The sequence below is a fragment of the Pseudophryne corroboree genome, chromosome 7 (genome assembly GCF_028390025.1).
Source record: "Pseudophryne corroboree isolate aPseCor3 chromosome 7, aPseCor3.hap2, whole genome shotgun sequence".
Lineage (NCBI taxonomy): Eukaryota > Metazoa > Chordata > Amphibia > Anura > Myobatrachidae > Pseudophryne > Pseudophryne corroboree.
The window spans coordinates 374,615,798-374,641,544 of record NC_086450.1 but is presented as its reverse complement, the minus strand read 5'-3'; the positions used below and the strand labels follow the sequence as shown (position 1 = coordinate 374,641,544).

At 45.7% G+C, this 25,747-nt stretch overlaps 1 protein-coding gene across 2 annotated transcripts in view; it reads right to left on the bottom strand.

Moving 5' to 3' along the window:
• DNAAF5 (dynein axonemal assembly factor 5) overlaps positions 1–25,747 on the bottom strand; it is a 241,225-nt gene that overhangs the window by 186,914 nt on the left and 28,564 nt on the right. For both annotated transcript variants that reach the window (XM_063934513.1, XM_063934514.1), the window contains exon 3: positions 3,619–3,743. In XM_063934513.1, the coding sequence (XP_063790583.1) occupies positions 3,619–3,743 (125 nt within the window). The remainder of the gene's footprint in view (positions 1–3,618; positions 3,744–25,747) is intronic.

Below are 25,747 nucleotides of genomic sequence, written 5' to 3'. Positions count from 1 at the left end.
ACAGCTCCTTGGCCTTCTCCTCCGGGAGAAACCCTTTTTTCTGTTCTGTGTCCAGAACCATCCCCAGGAACAGTAGACGTGTCGTAGGGACCAGCTGTGACTTTGGAATATTTAGAATCCAGCCGTGCTGTTGTAGCACCTCCAGAGATAGTGCTACCCCGACCAACAACTGCTCCCTGGACCTCGCCTTTATCAGGAGATCGTCCAAGTACGGGATAATTAAAACTCCCTTTTTTCGAAGGAGTATCATCATTTCGGCCATTACCTTGGTAAATACCCTCGGAGCCGTGGATAGACCAAACGGCAACGTCTGGAATTGGTAATGACAATCCTGTACCACAAATCTGAGGTACTCCTGGTGAGGATGGTAAATGGGGACATGCAGGTAAGCATCCTTGATGTCCAGTGATACCATGTAATCCCCCTCGTCCAGGCTTGCAATAACCGCCCTGAGCGATTCCATCTTGAACGTGAATTTTTTTATATATGTGTTCAAGGATTTCAAATTTAAAATGGGTCTCACCGAACCGTCCGATTTCGGTACCACAAACATTGTGGAATAGTAACCCCGTCCTTGTTGAAGTAGAGGCACCTTGACTATCACCTGCTGGGAATACAGCTTGTGAATTGCCTCTAGCACTGCCTCCCTGCCTGAGGGAGTTGTTGGCAAGGCAGATTTGAGGAAACGGCGGGGGGGGGGAAGACGTCTCGAATTCCAGCTTGTACCCCTGAGATACTACTTGAAGGATCCAGGGATCCACCCGTGAGCGAGCCCACTGATTGCTGAAGTTTTTGAGACGGGCCCCCACCGTACCTGGCTCCGCCTGTGGAGCCCCAGCGTCATGCGGTGGACTTGGAGGAAGGACTTTTGCTCCTGGGAACTGGCTGTATGCTGCAGCTTTTTCCCTCTACATCTGCCTCTGGGCAGAAAGGACGCGCCTTTAACCCGCTTGCCCTTATGGGACCGAAAGGACTGTACCTGATAATACGGTGCTTTGTTTGGCTGTGAGGGAACATGGGGTAAAAATGCTGACTTCCCAGCTGTTGCTGTGGAAACAAGGTCTGAGAGAACATCCCCGAACAACTCCTCACCCTTATAAGGCAAAACTTCCATGTGCCTTTTAGAATCTGCATTACCCGTCCACTGCCGAGTCCATAACCCTCTCCTGGCAGAATTGGACATTGCACTTATTTTAGATGCCAGCCGGCAAATATCCCTCTGTGCATCTCTCATGTATAAGACAGCGTCTTTAATATGCTCTACGGTTAGCAATATAGTGTCCCTGTCTAGGGTATCAATATTTTCCAACAGGGAATCTGACCACGCAGCTGCAGCACTGCACATCCATGCTGAAGCAATAGCTGGTCTCAGTATAATACCTGTGTGTGTATATACAGACTTCAGGATAGCCTCCTGCTTTCTATCAGCAGGCTCCTTTAGGGCGGCCGTATCCGGAGACGGTAGTGCCACCTTCTTTGACAAGCGTGTGAGCGCTTTATCCACCCTAGGGGATGTTTCCCAACGTGACCTATCCTCTGGCGGGAAAGGGTACGTCATCAGTAACCTTTTAGAAATTACCAGTTTCTTATCGGGGGAAGCCCACGCTTCTTCACACACTTCATTCAATTCCTCAGATGGAGGAAAAACTACTGGTAGTTTTTTCTCTCCAAACATAATACCCTTTTTTGTGGTACCTGGGGTAACATCAGAAATGTGCAACACATTTTTCATAGCCTCAATCATGTAACGTGTGGCCCTATTGGAAGTTACATTAGTCTCATCGTCGTCGACACTGGAGTCAGTATCCGTGTCGACATCTGTGTCTGCCATCTGAGGTAGCGGGCGTTTTAGAGCCCCTGATGGCTTTTGAGACGCCTGGGCAGGCACAGGCTGAGAAGCCGGCTGTCCCATATTTGGTATGTCGTCAAACCTTTTATGTAAGGAGTCGACACTGTCACGTAATTCCTTCCACATAACCATCCACTCAGGTGTCGGCCCCGCAGGGGGTGACATCACATTTATCGGCATCTGCTCCGCCTCCACATAAGCCTCCTCATCAAACATGTCGACACAGCCGTACCGACACACCGCACACACACAGGGAATGCTCTGACAGAGGACAGGACCCCACAAAGCCCTTTGGGGAGACAGAGAGAGAGTATGCCAGCACACACCAGAGCGCTATATAACACAGGGATAAACACTATAACTGAGTGATTTTCCCTTATAGCTGCTTATATATATATTGCTGCGCCTAAATTTAGTGCCCCCCCCCTCTCTTTTTTACCCTTTGTAGCTTGAAACTGCAGGGGAGAGCCTGGGAGCGATCCTTCCAGCGGAGCTGTGAGGGAAAAATGGCGCCAGTGTGCTGAGGGAGATAGCCCCGCCCCTTTTTCGGCGGACTTTCTCCCGCTTTTTTATGGATCCTGGCAGGGGTATTTTTCACATATATAGCCTCTGGGACTATATATTGTGATTATTTGCCAGCCAAGGTATTAATATTGCTGCTCAGGGCGCCTCCCCCCCCCAGCGCCCTGCACCCATCAGTGACCGGAGTGTGAGGTGTGCATGAGGAGCAATGGCGCACAGCTGCAGTGCTGTGCGCTACCTTGTTGAAGACCGAAGTCTTCTGCCGCCGATTTTCAGGACCATCTTCATGCTTCTGGCACTGTAAGGGGGACGGCGGCGCGGCTCCGGGACCGGACGATCGAGGTCGGGCCCTGTGTTCGATCCCTCTGGAGCTAATGGTGTCCAGTAGCCTAAGAAGCCCAAGCTAGCTGCAAGCAGGTAGGTTCGCTTCTTCTCCCCTTAGTCCCTCGTAGCAGTGAGTCTGTTGCCAGCAGATCTCACTGAAAATAAAAAACCTAAAATATACTTTCTTTTCTAGGAGCTCATTGTGTGCATCCAGCTCAGCCGGGCACAAGATTCTAACTGAGGTCTGGAGGAGGGTCATAGAGGGAGGAGCCAGTGCACACCAGTTAGACCAAAAGCTTTCTTTTAGTTGTGCCCAGTCTCCTGCGGAGCCGCTATTCCCCATGGTCCTTACGGAGTCCCAGCATCCACTTAGGAGAAATAGCTGCAATACAAATACAGCCTGTACCGGGAATCCTAACACGGCACTTACTGCTTGCACACATCACAGTAACGTGAGCTCTCCTAGACCATTATCCTCACCTAACTGCTTACTGTGTGTGAACAATGATAATGGTACAGATTATGTTACATTACATATCTGGTGGCCTGAACAAGCAAGTACTGCCTAATACTACAAATCTCTAAAATCAAGTAAATACGCACACACTTTGGGGGTAATTCTGAGTTGATCGCAGCAGGAACTTTGTTAGCAGTTGGGCAAAACCATGTGCACTGCAGGGGGGGCAGTTATAACATGTGCAGAGAGAGTTAGATTTGGGTGGGTTATTTTGTTTCTGTGCAGGGTAAATACTGACTGCTTTATTTTTACACTGCAATTTAGAATGCAGATGAACACACCCCACCCAAATCTAACTCTCTCTGCACATGTTATATCTGCCTCCCCTGCAGTGCACATGGTTTTGCCCAACTGCTAACAAAGTTCCTGCTGCGATCAACTCAGAATTACCCCCTTGGTTCCTTACCTAATATCAGGGATCTCATCCGTAGTGCTGCTTAGCAGAAGAGGTATCAGTTTATGGAAGTATGAATATCTATCTCTGAGCTCCAAAAGCCAATTACCAACAACAACAGTGACTGCCAGTCGAACCTGCAAGATAAAAACATAATACAACACAACACATCTATATCAGTATGCTAGCAGGACTGTAGCGATCGGTGTGTCAAGTAAAACCGCAACTACTGACGGACAAGGTGTTCTACAATTCCACTTTCAAATAGCCTTACACAGTACATTTTAACTAATTTTTTTTTATAAGATACAGAAAACCCCTCCTGTGCAGCAGCCAATTGGCTGCCAAGAGAAATCACCCCTACTACATGTGTGTATATAGTAGAGGAGACTGCCCCTTGGGGCTTTGGACGGGTGTAGTATGATTGGCTGGATGTCGGGATTCCGACCACCAGAATACCGGTAGAGGGGCGAGCGCAAAAGAGCCCCTTGCAGGCTCGCTGCGGGCAGAGGGGCGCACACTATTTATTCTCCCCCCAGGGGTGTCGTGGACACCCCAATAGGGAGAGTAGTTGTCGGTATCTCGGCGCCAGTATGCTGAGCGCCGGGATCCCTACAGCCGGTATATCGCTTGCCACCCATCTGGACTGTTAACAGGATTTAAATGGAAGGGACTAGGCGCCAAGAAACGCTGAATATACCAGAAAGAGGTATTGTGAGGAGGTGTACTAGACAATGCCTGGTCATGACTCTGACAGGACCAACACAGACTACTCATCTTTTTAAGTTTTAAAGAACATTCCATGTCTCCACTGGTAAGGGACTAAAAGGAGAGGTCTCCATCCCTAGGCTCAAGTCCAAACAATCCTTGCATTTTTACATTTGCAAAAGGAAGCTCCTAAAGATCCCAAACTGCATGGCATAGCATTAGATTATCCTCCATGATAGCACAACATATAAATTATTTTGTAATGACAGATTACATCAAGAGGTCTTGCCTCTGCTACAATAACCACCACCTGCCAAATACTGTGTAGGTCCCATTGAGGTATGTACTCCACAAGACCTCTGAAGGTGTCCTGTGGTATCTGACACCAAGATGTTCGCAGCAGATACTTTAAGTCCTGTTAGTTGCAATGTGGGGCCTCCAGGGCCTGGACCTTTCGGCTTAAGATCTGGGGAATTTGGAGGCAAGGCAACACCTTGATATCTTTGTCAAGTTCCTCAAACCATTCCTGAACAATTTTTGTAGTGTGGCAGGACAGATTATTCTGCTAAAAAGGCCACTGCCATCAGAGAATACCACTGCCATGATGGGGTGTACCTGGTCTAAAATAATATTTAGTTAGGTGGTACATTTCAAAGTAACATCCATATGAATGCCAGGACTAAAGTTTTCTCAGCAGAACATTGCCCAGAGCATCACACTGCCTCTGTCGACTTGCACTTTACTCAAGAGTATCCTTCGTACCTCTTCCCCAGGTAAACGACGCACACACACCCAGCCATCCACATGGTGTAAAAGAAAACGTGATTCACTAGACCATTGCTCTATTGTCCAGTTCCGATACTCACATGCCCATTTGTAGGCCCTTCGCCAGTTCACTAGTTATCCTTCCTTGGACCACTTTTGGTAGGTACTAACACATGCATACCGGGAATACCCCCACAAGATCTGCCTTTTGGAGATGCTCTGACCTAGTAGCCTAGCCAGTTGATCAGATCCTTATATATGCCCATTTTTCCTGCATCCAACACCTCAACTTCAAGAACAGACTGTACACTTGCTACCTAATATATCCCACCCCTTGACAAGTGCTACTGTAATTAGATAATCAGTTATTTACTTCACCTGTCAGTGGTTTTTAATGTTAAATCTGATTTATCACATACTATACACACACACACACACACACACACACAGGTTTTTACCCTAAAGTTCTACTCCACAAGAAAACTTAATTTTCCTCCTGGGCAGGTGAAAAGTTGGGGAAAATCCCTATTTTAAAGGTAAAAATGTCAGGACTTGGTTAAGAACCCCTCACCCCAGTTATAAGTGGGTGCTTTATGAGTGGGACAGGTGTTTTAAAACTTGCAGGTGGGAGTTATTTGGATGGTGGGTTGTATTTTTTTTTTTTTTAAATGTGGCTTAAAATTAACCAAATATATACTATCACCTATTTTTATTTTCCCCAAATTCAAGTAGAGCTTTTATTTAGCACAAAAAAATTGCTAGCATTTTTTCAATGTTTTAGAATAATGCATCCATTTAACGCATTTTAAGACCCCCAAATACTTTTGTTATGGTCAATAATAGACTTCTATACTGCTATCTTATATTAGTTTGTCTTTTTTGGGATACAGGCAGAATTCCCCATACTTACACAAGCAAAAATTACCGCTATTTTCCAATTAAATGGTGTTACAATTGGGAGTGCACATACAGACGTTAAGCAGAATTATCGCATGATAGGTGCGCTAACCCATTATCACATCTTATTGACTTCACCCTTATATACAAGTGTCAAAGTAATAATAAAGGTATGTGCTTTTGCATATCACTGTGCTGACCCTAAAGCACAGTACACAAATAAATAAATTATTGAGTGGGCCCTCAGGATCACTAATCGCCCATGCCAGTGTACCTCTGCAGTTCATACACTAGGGGGCACCGATGATCACAGCCCCATTTATGTAATAAGCAACATGCAGAAAACAATCGACACCTATTTATGTTGCAAGGGGAGCTCTTGTTATTGTTGTAGAAGTAGTCCATCTGCAGTGCAGTGTCCCTTTAATGTTTCAGGACTAGAAATAAAAGCCATAGGTTTCATCCAGAAAATAACCATATTAACGGAAAGCTATTGCCCCCAATTAACAGTAGATGCTTCCATGACTAAATAACAGCTTGTTTGTATTGGGAAGGATGGAATGATGAAACTGTTGGATGTGAGTGAAAGGTATTTGCTGGCATCTAAGGCTTGTTATGCCAAACATCCTACTTAAAAGCTTCCTCCTTGGCAGGAGCTGCTTCAGCCCACACGCTCTCCGCAAACCAATCTAATGATGGAGAAATCTGTGACAACAACCGCATTATAACCTTTATAAGATGTGTGGGGAAGGAATGCGGAGTATGATGGTACAATGGCTCGGAGTACACAGACTGTGACACCAAAGCTTGCAATCTAATTTTTGATTCCAGAGAGATATTGTAATCAAACCCCTAATGAAAGAGTACAATTACATTTAATTCTGGAACATGCAGATAAAGTATTCTTTATAAAGAACTAGTTCTCTATATATTTATATACATTATTCTTAACCCGACTCTTCTCTTACTAAGCAAAAAGGAACGCCGCTGCTCAACGGTCAAATGATCATGCGAATAAGGCAATATAGTAGCTGTCCTAACAGTCACTTTTAGATTAATCATCTCATCTCAGACATAGGGGGCAGTGTAGTACTCACCATGAAAATATTTGCCTCTTTAAAAGTGGAGCTTATAGGTCTGAGTTGGCATTAAAAGGGTATAAATATTACAGGCATATGTTTATATGAAGCTGTACAAAAGTCTCTAGCAGTCATTGTTTCTCATTTGGTGCAGTGACTTCTGATCGATTATAGAGGTTCATATTGCTATTGCAGTCTATACGCAGAATCATTGGTATGCAGGGACGCTAGGACATGGCACCATAAGGCATTGTTCATTCTCAGCGGTGACAGCACTGGGAGGAGTGTTCGTTTAAAACAAGGAAAAAAAAAACATTGATACGACATTTGCATACAAGCGGTTTCTAGGTTACAAAATGGTACAGTCAGATATTTTTAACTTCAGAAGTTGTGAGAACAAAAGTAGATAACAGGGTACAGAACACAAGGGAATGACATTACAAGGATATCCAGTACCCTTGTGCCAGGGAATATGCAGCAATGTAATAACAGATTCTTCTCTCAAGAACTGGAAACAAGCTTATGGGAGTTTCCAAATTATCTGTGGTAATTTACCACAGATAACAGATTCGCCGGGGGCTATCCAATTGCCCTAATAACCGGCGCTTATCGGGAGTTTGACTTCGCAAGGCCATATCCGCAATAAGTGGGCTTTATTTCAGCGATCGCGAAAATACATAGGTCTGTGGTATGTATTTTTGCACGAAAATTTTTTTTCACACAGAGTTGGAATAGAACCTGTGGCGAGCACAACTCGCCACCGAGCCCACAAGGGACTTATGGCACTCCCCCCCCCCCCCCCCCCCCCAAAACACACAGTCCTCCCAGCCGCCAGTAACAGGATACACACCTCTAGTGCCACCTCACAGAACTGAACCGAAGCGAGACAGATTAACCCAACCTTACAAGAACCTGTGATGGGCCAATAAAGTGATCATCAGCGACTGCCATTCTGTGTATTACTGATCCGAGAGGAATGTATGGGATCAGCAGATGTGATTCTACATCCAGCAGCCACCATCTTCCTGTCTACACACATCCACATATGGTGACTTCTTTCCTGTACCTGGGAATTTCATTTATTCCCAGCAGCAGAACCAAAAATAGCACTGGTCAAACAGGCCTAATGTAGAAAGCTACACTTATTTGGAATGGATCTAAGATGGGGCTGAAATTAAAATGTGCAGCAAAATAAGAGAAGTTTCTGCTGCGGGGTACACTGGGCTCCACAGGGAATAACACTGGGGTGTAGAGTAGGATCTTGATCCTAGGCACCAACACGTTAAAAGCTTTGACCTTCTTCCCAGAATGCATAGCGCCGCCTCCTCTATAACCCCGCCTCCGTGCACAGGAGTTCAGTTTTGTAGTTGGTGCCATGCAGTGCAGGCATACAACAGGGGGGCTGCTCCAGCAGCCCTGAGAAGAGCTTTTAAGTATTCTACATGTCTGCTGACAGTGTTAGTTAAGAAAGAGTGCATTTAGTCAGGGTTATGTAGTACAAGTACCCTGTGATATACATTCAGTCTTTACTGTGAATTGTTATATCTACTGAGTATATAGCTATACTTAGTTTTACTCTGTATTGCTAGTCCAGTGCAGTTTTATTGCATGTCATAATTTCTGCATTGTACAATGTGACAAAGTGTGTGTGCGCGCATATAGCTGCTCTGTGGCTTCCATTTCGTGTATCTCACTCAGATTGCTATCCCTATATTCTGTAACCTGAGGGGGCTAAGTGCGTCAGGTTTATTATTAATATAGGTGTTCACAGGATATACTTACTGTGTATTTTTCTCTGTGATTTTTAGTCACCATATACCTCTTGCATTCCCTGTTTGTGATAATATACTAAACAGGGAGCTCTTGTCAGGTATTGTGCTGCCGATATTGTACTGTGTTGCCTTAAATTGAGCTTTCAGATATATGTCGGCTGCAAAAGGCAACGGAGCTGGGGCTAATCCCACATTGCGTGGTGGTGGTGACGCTGAAGACACGTTTGAGGAAAACATAGCAGCAGAGGGTTCTGGGGTTCCCTTTCTCCCAGCGGGACTGTGGCAATGGGGGTTCAAAATGACCCACCTTGGGCTACTTTCTACACGTTACTCTATACGCTGGTAACTAGACTTACACCCCCCCCCCCCCCCCCCTTTGGGACCCCCTGTGCCGGAGCAACTGCTTATGGTCCCTGCAGTTAATCCGCCATGTACAGATCAACTGTCCAATCAGTTACAGCAATTGAACCAATCATTGAATAAACACAAATCTAACCCTCGCCCGCCTAAGACCAAGGGGTCCTCTAAGCAGGCCATTACTTCCTCACAATCCATCAATGTCCCAGACACCTCGTCTGATGAGGATGGCGTATATACTGACCCCACAGACACTGACAATTCTGATGGGGAACCTGTTTCACAGATGGATGTTCCTGACTTGTTTGAGGCTATCAGGATAATTCTTCAAATTACTGATGACCCTAAGAAACTGGACGGGTTTAAACGTCAGAAGGTGGTTAAAACAAGATTTACCTCATTCTGACCATTTAGTTGACATACGGCAGGAATCCTGGGAAAATCCAGGAAAGAAATTCAAGCCTCACAAGAAGATGCTGGCTCGCTATCCCCTCGTGGCGGAGCCAAGAAAAAATTGGGAGACACCCCCGCCAGTGGATTCACAGGTGGCGCGGCTGGTAGTATCCTCAGCTCTGCCTGTCACTACCATCACTTCTCTGAAAAAAAACGAAGGATAAGCGTGTGGAGGGTTGCTTAAAAGCGATTTACACCCTAGCAGGTGCTGCGCATCGGCCCACCATTGCAGCGACTTGGGCTGCAGAGGCTATTGAAGCGTGGGCTCAGGAGTTGGAAGCTGAGCTGCCTTCCAACGCTTCTGATCATGCTAGACAATGTCTATCGTATATTGTCACAGCTTCTCATTATATTAAAGAGGCGGCTTCTGATGCCGGTATTCTGCCAGCCAAGGCTTCTACTACGTCCACTTTGGCTCGCCGGATTCTCTGGCTGCGGTCCTGGTCGGTGGATCTGTATTCTAAGACGACCATGGAGGTGCTCCCTTTTATGGGAGACATTCTTTTTGGAGAAGACCTCAAGATAGTGGCTGACTTAGCTTCTGCTAAAACAGCTTGTCTACCTAGTACTGCTCCTTCAGTACCGAAGGCTAAGAGTACTTCCTCTCGCTCCTTTCGTCCTTCAGGGAAAGCAAAGGGTCGGGCGTACCCAAAACAGGCTTGCACTTCCAAGCCCACTAAGCCCAAGCGAACCTGGGCTGCCTGTCAGCCTGCTTCCAAAACGGACAAGCCTGCTGCATGAGGCAGGCCTCCCTCTGGGGTTTACCCAGGAATGGTTGAAGACCACTTCAGATGCCTGGGTACGGGAAGTCGTCACTCGAGGTTACGCTGAATCATCCCCCTCACCGATTTTGCCTGACAGATGAACTTTCGGATCAGGTAAAGGCAAAAACTCTTCATTCGGTAGTACAGTCCCTCCTGGACACAGGAGTGGTGGTACAGGTACCTCTGGCTCAGAGAGGAAAGGGGTACTATTCACCGCTGTTTATAGTCCCGAAACCGAATGGGTCCTACCGGCCCATTCTCAACCTCAAGTACTTGAACAAATTTGTGAGGGTCTCCAAGTTTCGTATGGAAACTCTTCGCTCTATTGTTCTGGCCCTGGAGCCTGAGGATTATATGGTCTCCCTGGACATACAGGATGCTTACCTGCATATTCCCATTACAATGTCGCATCAGCAGTTCCTGAGGTTTGAGGTTGGCAACCTCAATTACCAATTTTGAGAGTTACCTTTTGGTTTGACCACGGCTCCGCGAGTCTTCACCAAGGTCATGGCGGTAATAACGGCTGTACTCCGCCGTCAAGGGGTCAGGATCCTACTGTATTTGGACGACTTGTTGATCCTGGCGAATTCCCCAGACATTCTCCTGCGCCATCTGGATCGGACTGTCCAGTTTCTGCAAACCCACGGGTGGCTCATCAACTGGAAGAAAATCTTCCCTGGTCCCTGCTCAGAGCATGGTGCACCTGGGGCCGCTGTTGGACACTCACAACCAGCGGTTGTTCTTGTCTCAGGAGAAAGTCCTGAAACTTCAGGACAGGATTCAATGGTTCCTATCTCATCCGCAAGTGTCGATACATTCGGCGATGCAAGTGTTAGGTCTCATGGTGTCGGCTTTCGACATGGTGGAATACGCTCAATTCCATTCCCGTCCTCTGCAGAAGCCGATTCTTGCCAAGTGGGACGACCTGCCTCACCGGATCAGTTCCCAAATGATTTCCTTGTCTCCGGAGGTCCGCCTGTCACTGAGCTGGTGGCTTCAGGACCAACGATTGAGCACTGGTCGTCCCTTCTGGATCTCCAACTGGGTTCTTCTGACGACGGATGCCAGTCTGAGAGGATGGGGCGCAGTGTTGGAGCAACACTCCCTTCAGGGTCGGTGGACCAAGGAGTAGTCTCTCTTCCTGATAAACATTCTGGAATTGCGGGCAGTGTTCAATGCGTTATCACTAGCCCAGCATGTGATACAGAATAGACATGTTCAAGTGCAATCGGACAATGCCACCACGGTGGCATACATAAATCATCAAAGCAGCACTCGAAGCCGCATGGCAATGAGGGAAGTATCAAGAATTCTTCAGTGGGCAGAGCGCCATCTGCCAGCCATATCGGCAGTGTTCATTCCGAGTGTCCTGAACTGGGAAGCGGACTCTCTCAGTCGTCAGGACGTACACGCCGGAGAGTGAAGCCTCCATCCAGAAGTGTTTCAACTCCTCGTGGACAAGTGGAGCCTTCCAGATGTGGACCTTATGGCGTCTCGACACAATCACAAGGTTCCGGTCTTCGGAGCAAGGACAAGGGATCCTCAAGCAGCGTTCGTGGATGCACTGGCAATTCCATGGAACTTTCAACTGCCATACGTGTTCCCTCCGGTGTCACTCCTGGCTAGAGTACTAAGGAAGTTCAAGCAAGAAGGTGGAATCCTACTTCTGATCGCTCCCGCGTGGCCCAGACGGCATTGGTTCTCAGACCTTCAGGGTCTCTAGATAGAGCATCCCCTTCTACTTCCGCAGCGACCAGATCTCCTCGTTAAGGGCCCCTGTGTGTTTCAGGATTTAGCCTGGTTGGCCTTGACGGCGTGGCTCTTGAAGCTTTCGTCTTGAGGGCAAAAGGACTTTCTGAGGCGGTCATTCAAACCATGTTGAAGGCCCGGAAACCGGCTTCTGCTCGGATTTATCATAGGGTCTGGAATTCTTACTTTGCTTGGTGCGCATCTCACAATTATGACGCTTACAAGTTTAGTACGGCCAAACTTTTGGCCTTTCTACAACAAGTGTAGCTGGGGGTGTGCTCCGCGCTCCCTATAAAGGTTACTTGTATGTTCAGATATCCGTGCAGGTTAGAGTAGAAAACTCTTTTCGGTTGTTTCCTTGTTTTTTGCAATCTCTAGGGGGCAGGGACCAACCTTTGGCGCTACTGGATAATGCTCAGCAATGGTAAATTACTAAAGAATTAATAAATTATTGAATCGCAGTTTTGTGCAAAAAGATTTTAAATTAATTAACCTGTTATAAGATCATGAGTAATAGCTGATAACAAGAGAATACAGTGTAATTCTATTTCCTCTTTCTGTGTAAATTAAGGTATGTGGATATTGTAAATGTGTCACTGTATTGCATAGTATATACAAAGTATGTATGAGTAGAATAAATAAGTCAATAAAGGAATGGAAATAAGATCTTTCTATAATTTAAATGAACTTATTTAATAGGCTAATAGTTTGTTTAAAAATGACAGTATTTTTGTGCACCTTAATACCTGAGCGCGCTCTCCGTAGTATAAATGATAATAATAATAAGAATTTCTAAACATACAGTATAATTAAAACAATTATCACTATATATATATATATATATATATATATATATATATATATATATATATATATATATATATATATATATATATATATATATATAAAAATATAAAAATGAAGGAGACCGGTCTCCAATTATATATGAAGTGGTGACTCGTCAGGTAAGTGCTCTGGCTGGACGTTCTGTGTCCGCAAATGTCCGTTTTAACAGGGTTCCCGGTACTTTTACTCGTTGGGTAGCTTCTAATCCCAGTGCAGAGTACTCGCAGTGTTTCAGCGTTCAGATAAAAGTTTGCAAGGGCGCTTACGTGTCTTCACCCCGTCCGGGGCTGGGGGATCCGTTGTTTCTGCTTGTGTCCTTTAGTGCCGTGCTTCGTCAGGGATGAGTGAAACGCGTTGGCCCACGCCCCCCTTTTCATCCGAGACCCGGAGATCCTGACGACCTGGAAGACGCCGGCGAGAAAGCACCACGAGGATCGGAGTTACAGGCGCCTGTAACACACCGTGGTTACGGAGAAAAAAACACCAGCAGCACTAAAGGACACAAGCAGAAACAACGGATCCCTCAGCCCCGGACGGGGTGAAGACACGTAAGCGCCCTTGCAAACTTTTATCTGAACGCTGAAACACTCAGGTACTCTGCACTGGGATTAGAAGCTACCCAACCAGTAAAAGTACCGGGAACTCTGTTAAAACGGACATTTGCGGACACAGAACGTCCAGCCAGAGCACTTACCTGACGAGTCACCACTTCATATATATATATATATATATATATATATATATATACATACATACATACATACATACAGGTTGAGTATCCCATATCCAAATATTCCGAAATACGGAATATTCCGAAATACGGACTTTTTTGAGTGAGAGTGAGATAGTGAAACCTTTGTTTTTTGATGGCTCAATGTACACAAACTTTGTTTAGTACACAAAGTTATTAAAAATATTGTATTAAATTACCTTCAGGCTGTGTGTATAAGGTGTATATGAAACATAAATGAATTGTGTGAATGTAGACACACTTTGTTTAATGCACAAAGTTATAATAAATATTGGCTAAAATGACCTTCAGGCTGTGTGTATAAGGTGTATATGTAACATAAATGCATTCTGTGCTTAGATTTAGGTCCCATCACCATGATATCTCATTATGGTATGCAATTATTCCAAAATACGGAAAAATCCCATATCCAAAATACCTCTGGTCCCAAGCATTTTGGATAAGGGATACTCAACCTGTATATCTATATATATATATATATATATATATATATATATATATATATATATATATATATATATATATATATATATATATAGAGTGATAATTGTTTTAATTATACTGTATGTTTAGAAATTATTATTATTATTATTATCATTTATACTACGGAGAGCGCGCTCAGGTATTAAGGTGTACAAAAATACTGTCATTTTTAAACAAACTATTAGCCTATTAAATAAGTTCATTTAAATTATAGAAAGATCTTATTTCCATTCCTTTATTGACTTATTTATTCTACTCATACATACTTTGTATATACTATGCAATACAGTGACACATTTACAATATCCACATACCTTAATTTACACAGAAAAGGAAATAGAATTACACTGTATTCTCTTATCAGCTATTACTCATGATCTTATAACAGGTTAATTAATTTAAAATCTTTTTGCACAAAACTGCGACTCAATAATTTATTAATTCTTTAGTAATTTACCATTGCTGAGCATTATCCAGTAGCGCCAAAGGTTGGTCCCTTTCTACAACAAGGCCTGGACTTGGGCCTTCGTCTGGCCTCCATCAAGGTTCATATTTCTGCCTTGTCGGTTTGGTTCCAGAGAAAAATTGCGACTTTACCCGATGTTCATACATTCACGCAGGGTGTGTTGCAGATTCAACTTCCTTACGTCCCGCCTGTGGCTTCTTGGGACTTATCTGTGGTTCTAGAGGCGTTGCAAGAGTCTCCGTTTGAGCCTCTTGAATCTGCAGACCTTAAGTGGCTTTCTCTTAAGGTGTTGTTTCTACTGGCTATTGCCTCTGCTAGATGCTTGTCGGATTTGGGTGCCCTATCTTGTAGGTCTCCCTATCTGATTTTTCACCATGACCGGGCGGTTCTTAGAACGCATCCCGGGTGTCTGCCTAAGGTGGTGTCTTCTTTCCACCTTAATCAGGAGATTGTGGTTCCGGCCTTTGTCTCTCCTGAACGGTCTTTGGATGTGGTACGGGCTCTCTGTATCTATGTGAAGAGAACTGCCTCCAACCGGAAGTCGGATTCTCTATTCGTTCTATTTGATTTTCACAAACGTGGCTGGTCTGCTCACAAGCAGACCTTGGCCAGATGGATTAGAATGGTGATTGCACATGCTTATTTACAGGGTGGCCTTCCAGCTCCTGCTACCATAAAGGCCCATTCTGCTCGGTCGGTTGGACCTTCTTGGGCGGCCCGCCGTGGTGCGACCCTTGAACAATTGTACAAGGCAGCTACGTCGTCCTCAGTGAACACGTTCATAAGGTTCTATGCCTTTAATACTTCTGCCTCCCAGGATGCTTCCTTTGGACGCCGGGTTCTTGTGCCCGCTACAGTGCGTCCCCTCCCATAAGGTACTGCTTTAGGACATCCCCAATGTTATTCCCTGTGGAGCCCAGTGTACCCCGCAGCAGAAAACAAGATTTATGGTAAGAACTTACCGTTGTTAAATCTCTTTCTGCGAGGTACACTGGGTTCCACAGGGCGCCCACCCTGACGCACTTAGCTTCTTTGGGTTGGTAAGGCATTAGCCGCTGACACTTTCTCCTGTCGTGAGAATGTGGTGTATGTGGCTAGTAACGGTTGTCGTTTCTTTACCTGCTACTGCATTGGGTTAACAAAAACAGAGCTCCTGTGCACGGAGGCGGGGTTATAGAGGAGGCGGCATTATGCATTCTGGGAAGAAGGTCAACGCTTTTAGCCTGTTGGTGCCTCGGATCAAGATCCTACTCTACACCCCAATGTCATTCCCTGTGGAGCCCAGTGTACCTCGCAGAAAGAAATTTAATAACGGTACGTTCTTACCATAAATCTCGTTTTGATATGTAAGTAAATCAGGGTCAGCTGTCTAAGCGCCTAATTCAGCATGGGTCGTGGATGTGCGAAAAAATGCACATCTACAACCCATTATATGCCCAGCAAGTCAACCACGCATGCCACGTCCTGCCCCCACGCACGCGCAAACATGTCGCAAGACGGTGATGCGCTCGCATGTTTAGGGTTGCCCTCTGCCTTGCTGTCCACCATTTTTCGAGCCGCTGCAGCCTGCCCCATAAACGGTCCAGACATGCCTACGTTGTCCGGACCATACCATGCCACCCCAACGCCGACGCGACAGCCCCTCCCACCTCACGATCGCCTCTGTCTGTCAATCAGGTAGAGGCATTCACATGTCAGATGACGTCGCTTCTCACACTTCAAAAAGGACCCAGCATGCGAACGCTGTCGGAGCAGCGTTCCATGCTGAATCGGGCACTAAGTGCCAAGCTCTCAAGATAACCGAATGCGAAGTGAGTGGAGTCAGATGGCATCTATACAATCATGGAAAGCAATTTTGTATTTCCTACTTACATGTAGCGAGTGTGGGCCTGAGCACGGAGACAGGGAGTCCGCTCACCCGAACTTGTGTCCATTTAATTTTTTAACTGCAATTTTATTGAAAAATCATAAAAGTATTACAATAATGGCAAGCATTACGAAAGGAAGGAACCACCGGTGTATTCCGTAAAATTCTTATCTTCATATTCCTCAAAGAGAGGACTGTGCTTGCCTAGATTTAGGCACTGGCAGGAAGGGGGAGACCTATCCAGGAGAGGCCACTTCTTCAAAATACACTAGTCGCAGTGTTAGGTATATTATACCCCTTTTCCACTGCCATGAAAAACCTGGGTATTTGCCCATCAGTCCGGGTTTTAGTTCAGTGGAAAAGCCTCGCCTCTCCCCCCCCCCCCCCCCCTGCTTAGAGATGATGTCATCTCCAAGAGCCGGCCTAAAGAGCCTGCACCCTTGCAGTGTAAACCGTACCGACCTGGGAATATCCTGGATCGGTGCCAAAGTGGGAAAGGGGCAACTTCCAGATCTAATCAGCCTTGGACCCGTTTTCCAAATACCGAGTCAGACTAGGGACTTTGGTGTAAAAGCGGTATTATAGGGGGTGATTCAGTCTTGACCGTAGCTGTGCTAAATTTAGCACAGCTACGATCATCCACACTGGCATGCGGGGGGACGCCCAGCACAGGGATAGCCCGCCCCGCATGTCAGTCCCTGCCCCGTCGCTGAAGTACAAAAGCATTGCACAGTGGTGATGCTTTTGTACTTCAGGAGTAGCTCCCAGCCAGCGCAGCTTTTGCGTGCTGGCCGGGAGCTACTCGTCGCTGCCCAGATCGCAGAGGCTGCATGTGATGTCACGCAGCTGCTGCGACCCGCCCCACACACGGTCCGGCCACGCCTGCGTTGGCTGGACCACGCCCACAACACTGCGGCCAAACACCGCCGTGCCGCCCCCTCCAGCTCAGTGACTGCCTCTGCCTGGCAATCAGTTCCGGCGACATTAGCGGGGTGGCGACGGGACGTGGTCGCGGGCATCTGGTGCACCTGGGTGAGGTATTTAAAGGTATGTAATTGTCACTGTTGTTTTATGCCCTGACGAAGGAGATTAAAGGTCTCCGAAACGTAGACCATGCTTTTCTAAATTATTTGTGTTCCCGAGTGCAGTTTCTTCACTCCGAGAAAATTATATATATATATATATATATATATATATATATATATATATATATATATATATATATATATATATATATATATATAGTACAGCGTTTCTCCACATTAACCGTGGGGAAAGATAGCACTCTCCAGACTTGTTATAATATATGCAATAAAGTCATTTATTCACAAAAACTTGGTTCCATGTGTATCTTCATGTCACAAGCAGAGTATATAACAAAAAGGCTCACCAACGTTTCGGTCCTGAATTGGACCTTTCTCAAGGTATTAGCCAGTCTCTTAAAGCAAAATCAGGAAAACAGCAGCATCAGAGTCAACATCAAAAGCAGGAACCAGGATCTGCATGTTGCCTCCCAGGCCCCCTGAATATATACCCAAGAGCTAATTATTGAAAGGGTCACAAGTCCATATGGCCGTGACGTCACTTCCGGTCATACCGGAAGTCCCGTTCCGCCGGCCGTTTAAACAAATGTAACAAAAGTGGCACTAATGGGGGATAAATCCAGTCTATCCCGTTGCACAGACTTGTCTGTAGTGTCTCCCGCCCTGCGCCCTGCGCACCCAGCCGTTAGTTGTCACGGCTGGATCGCGGGTATCCATGGTAACGCATCGTCACTTCCGGTTACAAACCGGAAGTTATGCGTTCCACACGGCGGAATATGCGTTTCAGGCCACAAATAGTATAGGAGGATGCACAATGTACAGTTCAAGTGCAACAAAAGTGCAAATATATTAAGTGCAAATATATTAAGGTTAATGGCTTGGCCCAATGTGAACATAGGGGATATTGAGAAAATAAACTAATATTGGTGAGGTGGGTATAATGGGGACCTGGAGACTCACACATAGTACATAATGAGAATCAATTTAATACAGTCATAAGTGTGCGCTACGCGCGTCACACCCGGGCAGAAAATGTTAGTGAACGGTCATATCGTTGTTACTATGTAATCATGGGACTTTGGATTTAATCTAAGTATCTTACAAAAACATAGGAATAATAAACAAGTGTTAACCAGACTCGTGGTAAAGGTATTCATAGCTTTGCTACAGTTCACCTCAGCGTATCTCCATCACACCTGGATAGAGTCTAGTGGAAAAAGTTTTTTTCTTTCGGCTGCGGTCCTTAATAACTGCTCTATTACCCCAGAAATATTGAGAGGGGGTTATTTTCATTCATCCCTCTAGGGGATATACTATGTCGGGATGACATCGGGATGACATCGAGAAGATTCCGTGATAGAATGGCTAATCATAGGACTACCATCCACCAGGCGATTGAATCTAAGAAAGCAGAACAACCTGTACCGAGGCACTTTCTGACCCATCATCACCAAGTATCCAATCTCAGGTGCAAACTTATTGACTGGGTACCACCACCCACCCGTGGCGGAGACCGCATCATGAGTTTGAAACGAAGAGAGAGCTTCTGGATCCACAGATTAGACACTATTTCCCCTAGAGGGATGAATGAAAATAACCCCCTCTCAATATTTCTGGGGTAATAGAGCAGTTATTAAGGACCGCAGCCGAAAGAAAAAAACTTTTTCCACTAGACTCTATCCAGGTGTGATGGAGATACGCTGAGGTGAACTGTAGCAAAGCTATGAATACCTTTACCACGAGTCTGGTTAACACTTGTTTATTATTCCTATGTTTTTGTAAGATACTTAGATTAAATCCAAAGTCCCATGATTACATAGTAACAACGATATGACCGTTCACTAACATTTTCTGCCCGGGTGTGACGCGCGTAGCGCACACTTATATGACTGTATTAAATTGATTCTCATTATGTACTATGTGTGAGTCTCCAGGTCCCCATTATACCCACCTCACCAATATTAGTTTATTTTCTCAATATCCCCTATGTTCACATTGGGCCAAGCCATTAACCTTAATATATTTGCACTTAATATATTTGCACTTTTGTTGCACTTGAACTGTACATTGTGCATCCTCCTATACTATTTGTGGCCTGAAACGCATATTCCGCCGTGTGGAACGCATAACTTCCGGTTTGTAACCGGAAGTGACGATGCGTTACCATGGATACCCGCGATCCAGCCGTGACAACTAACGGCTGGGTGCGCAGGGCGCAGGGCGGGAGACACTACAGACAAGTCTGTGCAACGGGATAGACTGGATTTATCCCCCATTAGTGCCACTTTTGTTACATTTGTTTAAACGGCCGGCGGAACGGGACTTCCGGTATGACCGGAAGTGACGTCACGGCCATATGGACTTGTGACCCTTTCAATAATTAGCTCTTGGGTATATATTCAGGGGGCCTGGGAGGCAACATGCAGATCCTGGTTCCTGCTTTTGATGTTGACTCTGATGCTGCTGTTTTCCTGATTTTGCTTTAAGAGACTGGCTAATACCTTGAGAAAGGTCCAATTCAGGACCGAAACGTTGGTGAGCCTTTTTGTTATATACTCTGCTTGTGACATGAAGATACACATGGAACCAAGTTTTTGTGAATAAATGACTTTATTGCATATATTATAACAAGTCTGGAGAGTGCTATCTTTCCCCACGGTTAATGTGGAGAAACGCTGTACTGTACTATGAGTTTGACCCAGTGATTGGATCAGACTTTGATTTGGCACCCCAGCCGTTACCTGCGCTGGGTGAGAGTGTGGGACTTCCCATATTTTTTATATATATATATATATATATATATATATATATATATATATATATATATACATACATACATATACATATATATATATATATATATATATATACATATATATATATATATATATAATTTTACTTACCGGTAAATCTATTTCTCGCAGTCCGTAGTGGATGCTGGGGACTCCGTAAGGACCATGGAATAGACGGGCTCCGCAGGAGACATGGGCACTTTAAGAAAGAATTTAGATTCTGGTGTGCTCTGGCTCCTCCCTCTATGTCCCTCCTCCAGACCTCAGTTAGAGAAACTGTGCCCGGAAGAGCTGACAGTACAAGGAAAGGATTTTGGAAATCCAGGGCAAGACTCATACCAGCCACACCAATCACACCGTATAACTTGTGATAAACTTACCCAGTCAACAGTATGAACAACAACAGAGCATCAGTTCAACCCTGATGCAACAATAACATAGCCCTTATTGAAGCAATAACTATATACAAGTATTGCAGAAGAAGTCCGCACTTGGGACGGGCTCCCAGCATCCACTACGGACTACGAGAAATAGATTTACCGGTAAGTAAAATCTTATTTTCTCTAACGTCCTAGTGGATGCTGGGGACTCCGTAAGGACCATGGGGATTATACCAAAGCTCCCAAACGGGCGGGAGAGTTCGGATGACTCTGCAGCACCGATTGAGCAAACAATAGGTCCTCATCAGCCAGGGTATCAAACTTGTAGAACTTCGCAAAAGTGTTTGAACCTGACCAAGTAGCAACTCGGCAAAGTTGTAGTGCCGAGACCCCTCGGGCAGCCGCCCAAGAAGAGCCCACCTTCCTAGTGGAATGGGCTTTAACTGATTTAGGCAGCGGCAACCCAGCCGCAGAATGAGCCTGCTGAATCGTGTTACAGATCCAGCGAGCAATAGTTTGCTTTGAAGCAGGAGCACCCAGCTTGTTGGATGCATACTGGATAAACAGCGACTCAGTTTTCCTGACTCTAGCCGTTCTGGCTACATAAACCTTCAAAGCCCTGACCACATCCAGTAACTCGGAATCCTCCAAGTCACGAGTAGCCACAGGCACCACAATAGGTTGGTTCATATGAAAAGATGACACCACTTTTTGGCAGAAATTGTGGACTGGACCGCAATTCTGCTCTATCCATATGGAAAACCAGATAGGGGCTTTTCTGTGACAAAGCCACTAAATCTGACACACGCCTAGCCGAAGCCAAGGCTAATAGCATGACCACCTTCCACGTGAGATATTTTAACTCCACCGTTTTAAGTGGTTCAAACCAGTGTGATTTCAGTAAACTTAACACCACGTTAAGATCCCAAGGTGCCACTGGAGGCACAAAAGGAGGCTGAATATGCAGCACTCTCTTTACAACATCTGAACTTCTGGTAGAGAAGCCAACTCTTTTTGAAAGAAAATGGATAGGGCCGAAATCTGGACCTTAATGGAGCCCAATTTTAGGCCCAAATTCATTCCTGACTGTAGAAAGTGAAGGAAACGGCCCAGCTGGAATTCCTCTGTAGGAGCATTCCTGGCCTCACACCAAGAAACATATTTTCGCCATATACGGTGATAATGTTTAGCTGTCACGTCCTTCCTAGCCTTTATCAGCGTAGTAATGACCTCGTCCGGAATGCCTTTTCTGCTAGGATCCGGCGTTCAACCGCCATGCCGTCAAACGCAGCCGCGGTAAGACTTGGAACAGACAGGGCCCCTGTTGCAACAGGTCCTGTCTTAGAGGAAGAGGCCACGGGTCCTCGGTGAGCATATCTTGCCAGGTCCTTCCTGGCCAATCTGGAACAATGAGGATTGTTCTCCTCCTTTCCTTATTATCCTCAGCACCCTGGGAATGAGAGGAAGAGGAGGAAATACATAGACCGACTGGAACACCCACGTTGTCACCAGGGCGTCTACCGCTATTGCCTGAGGGTCTCTTGACCTGGCGCAATATGTAGTTTTTTGTTGAGGCGGGATGCCATCATGTCCACTTGTGGCAGTTCCCACCGATATGTGATCTGTGTGAAGACTTCCTGATGAAGTCCCCACTCTCCCAGGTGGAGGTCGTGTCTGCTGAGGAAGTCTGCTTCCCAGTTGTCCACTCCCGGGATGAACACTGCTGACAGAGCGCTTACGTGATTCTCCGCCCTGCGAAGACTTCTGGTGGCTTCTGCCATCGCCACTCTGCTCCTTGTGCCGCCTTGGCGGTTCACCTCAGCCACTGCGGTGATGTTGTCTGACTGAATCAGAACCAGTTGGTCGCGAAGCAAGTGCTCCGCTTGACGTAGGACGTTGTATACAGCCCTTAGTTCCAGGATGTTGATGTGAAGGCAAGTCTCTTGACTTGACCACAGACCTTGGAAATTTCTTCCCTGTGTGACTGCTCCCCACCCTCGGAGGCTAGCGTCCGTGGTCACCAGGACCCAGTCCTGAATTCCGAATCTGCGTCCCTCAAGAAGGTGAGAACTCTGCAGCCACCATAGGAGTGACACCCTGGCCCTGGGGGACAGGGTGATTAACCGATGCATCTGAAGATGTGATCCGGACCACTTGTCCAGTAAGTCCCATTGGAAGGTTCTCGCATGGAACCTGCCGAAGGGAATGGCCTCGTATGATGCCACCAGCCTTCCCAGGACTCGAGTGCAGTGATGCACTGACACCTGTTTTGGTTTTAACAGATTCCTGACCAGTGTCATGAGCTCCTGAGCTCTCTCTATCGGGAGATAAACCCTTTTCTGGTCTGTGTCCAGAATCATGCCTAGGAAGGGCAGATGAGCCGTAGGAAACAACTGCGACTTTGGAATATATAGAATCCAGCCGTGTTGCCGTTACACTTCCAGAGAAAGTGATAAGCTTTTCAGCAACTGCTCTCTTGATCTCGCTTTTATGAGGAGATCGTCCAAATACGGGATAATTGTGACACCTTGCTTCCGCAGGAGCACCATCATTTCCGCCATTACCTTGGTGAAGATTCTCGGGGCTGTGGAGAGACCAAACGGCAACATCTGAAATTGGTAATGACAATCCTGTACCGCAAATCTGAGGTACGCCTGATGAGGTGGATAAATGGGGACATGAAGGTATGCATCCTTTATGTCCAGAGACACCATAAAATCTCCCCCTTTCAGGCTTGCGATGACCGCTCTTAGCGATTCCATCTTGAACTTGAACCTTTTCATGTATATGTTCAGGGATTTTAAATTCAATATGGGTCTGACCGAACCATCCGGTTTCGGGACTACAACATGGTCGAATAATAACCCCCTCCTTGTTGAAGGAGGGGAACCTTGACCACCACCTGTTGAAGATACAATTTGTGAATTGCAGTTAACACTATTTCCCTCTCGTGGGGGGAAGCCGGCAGGGCCGTCGGTGAGGGGGCATCTCCTCAAAGTCCAGCTTGTATCCCTGAGACACAATATCTATTGCCCAGGGATCCAACAGGGAGTGAACCCACTTGTGGCTGAACTTACGAAGACGTGCCCCCACCGGGCCTAGCTCCGCCTGTGGAGCCCCAGCAAAATGCGTTGGATTTTGTAGAGGCCGGGGAGGACTTCTGTTCCTTGGAACTAGCTGTGTTGTGCAGCTTCTTTCCTCTGCCCCTGCCTCTGGCAAGAAAGGACGCACCTCAGACTTTCTTGTTTCTTTGTGTTCGAAAGGCTGCATTTGATAATGTCGTGCTTTCCTAGGCTGTGCAGGAATATAAGGCAAAATATCAGAATTACCAGCTATATCTGTGGAGACCAGGTCCGAGATCCCTTCTCCACACAATCCTCAGCCTTCCATATGCCTCTTAAGTCGGCATCACCTGTCCATTGCATATTCTACAGGACACGTCAAGCAGAAATCGACATAGCGTTGACTCTAGAACCCAGTAGACTAATGTCTCTTTTGGCATGATATTGATAGAGAGAGAGATATATATATATATATATATATATATATATATATCTCTCTCTATCTCTTAAGACAGCATCTTTAATATCTCTCTCTCTATATTATATATATATATATATATATATATATATATATATATATATATATATATATATATATATATATATACATACATACATACATACATATACATATACATAAACACACAAGGAGTTCCTGCACTCTCACAATAATAAAGTCAGCTGCTTGGGTGCCTGTCAAGGTCCAGTCACAAAGGAGACCGGGCCCATAGTACAATACAGGAAATCCCACTTTCGTGGGAAAAGATAGCACTTCCAATGTCCAACGTTTCGGTCCCTGACGGGGGCCTTTTTCAAGGAATAAATACAGTCAACAATGGCAGCAGTTCAACTTCAATTCAGCCTTGAAAAAGGCCCCGTCAGGGACCGAAACGTTGGACATTGCTGGAGATCGTTTGATACTTCATATGAACTGTGAGACTACCTTTTGCATTAAATTTACTTTTGACTTTATTGGATATTTAGTCTGGAGAGTGCTATCTTTTCCCACGAAAGTGGGATTTCCTGTATTGTGATTGTGTGTGTGTGTGTTATATATATATATATATATATATATAAAATAAGAATTTACTTACCGATAATTCTATTTCTCATAGTCCGTAGTGGATGCTGGGGACTCCGAAAGGACCATGGGGATAGCGGCTCCGCAGGAGACTGGGCACAAAAGTAAAAGCTTTAGGACTACCTGGTGTGCACTGGCTCCTCCCCCTATGACCCTCCTCCAAGCCTCAGTTAGGATACTGTGCCCGGACGAGCGTACACAATAAGGAAGGATTTTGAATCCCGGGTAAGACTCATACCAGCCACACCAATCACACCGTACAACTTGTGATTTGAACCCAGTTAACAGCATGATAACAGAGGAGCCTCTGAAAAGATGGCTCACAACAATAATAACCCGATTTTTGTAACAATAACTATGTACAAGTATTGCAGACAATCCGCACTTGGGATGGGCGCCCAGCATCCACTACGGACTATGAGAAATAGAATTATCGGTAAGTAAATTCTTATTTTCTCTAACGTCCTAGTGGATGCTGGGGACTCCGAAAGGACCATGGGGATTATACCAAAGCTCCCAAACGGGCGGGAGAGTGCGGATGACTCTGCAGCACCGAATGAGAGAACTCCAGGTCCTCCTCAGCCAGGGTATCAAATTTGTAGAATTTTGCAAACGTATTTGCCCCTGACCAAGTAGCTGCTCGGCAAAGTTGTAAAGCCGAGACCCTCGGGCAGCCGCCCAAGATGAGCCCACTTTCCGTGTGGAATGGGCTTTTACAGATTTTGGCTGTGGCAGGCCTGCCACAGAATGTGCAAGCTGAATTGTACTACAAATCCAACGAGCAATCGTCTGCTTAGAAGCAGGGGCACCCAGCTTGTTGGGTGCA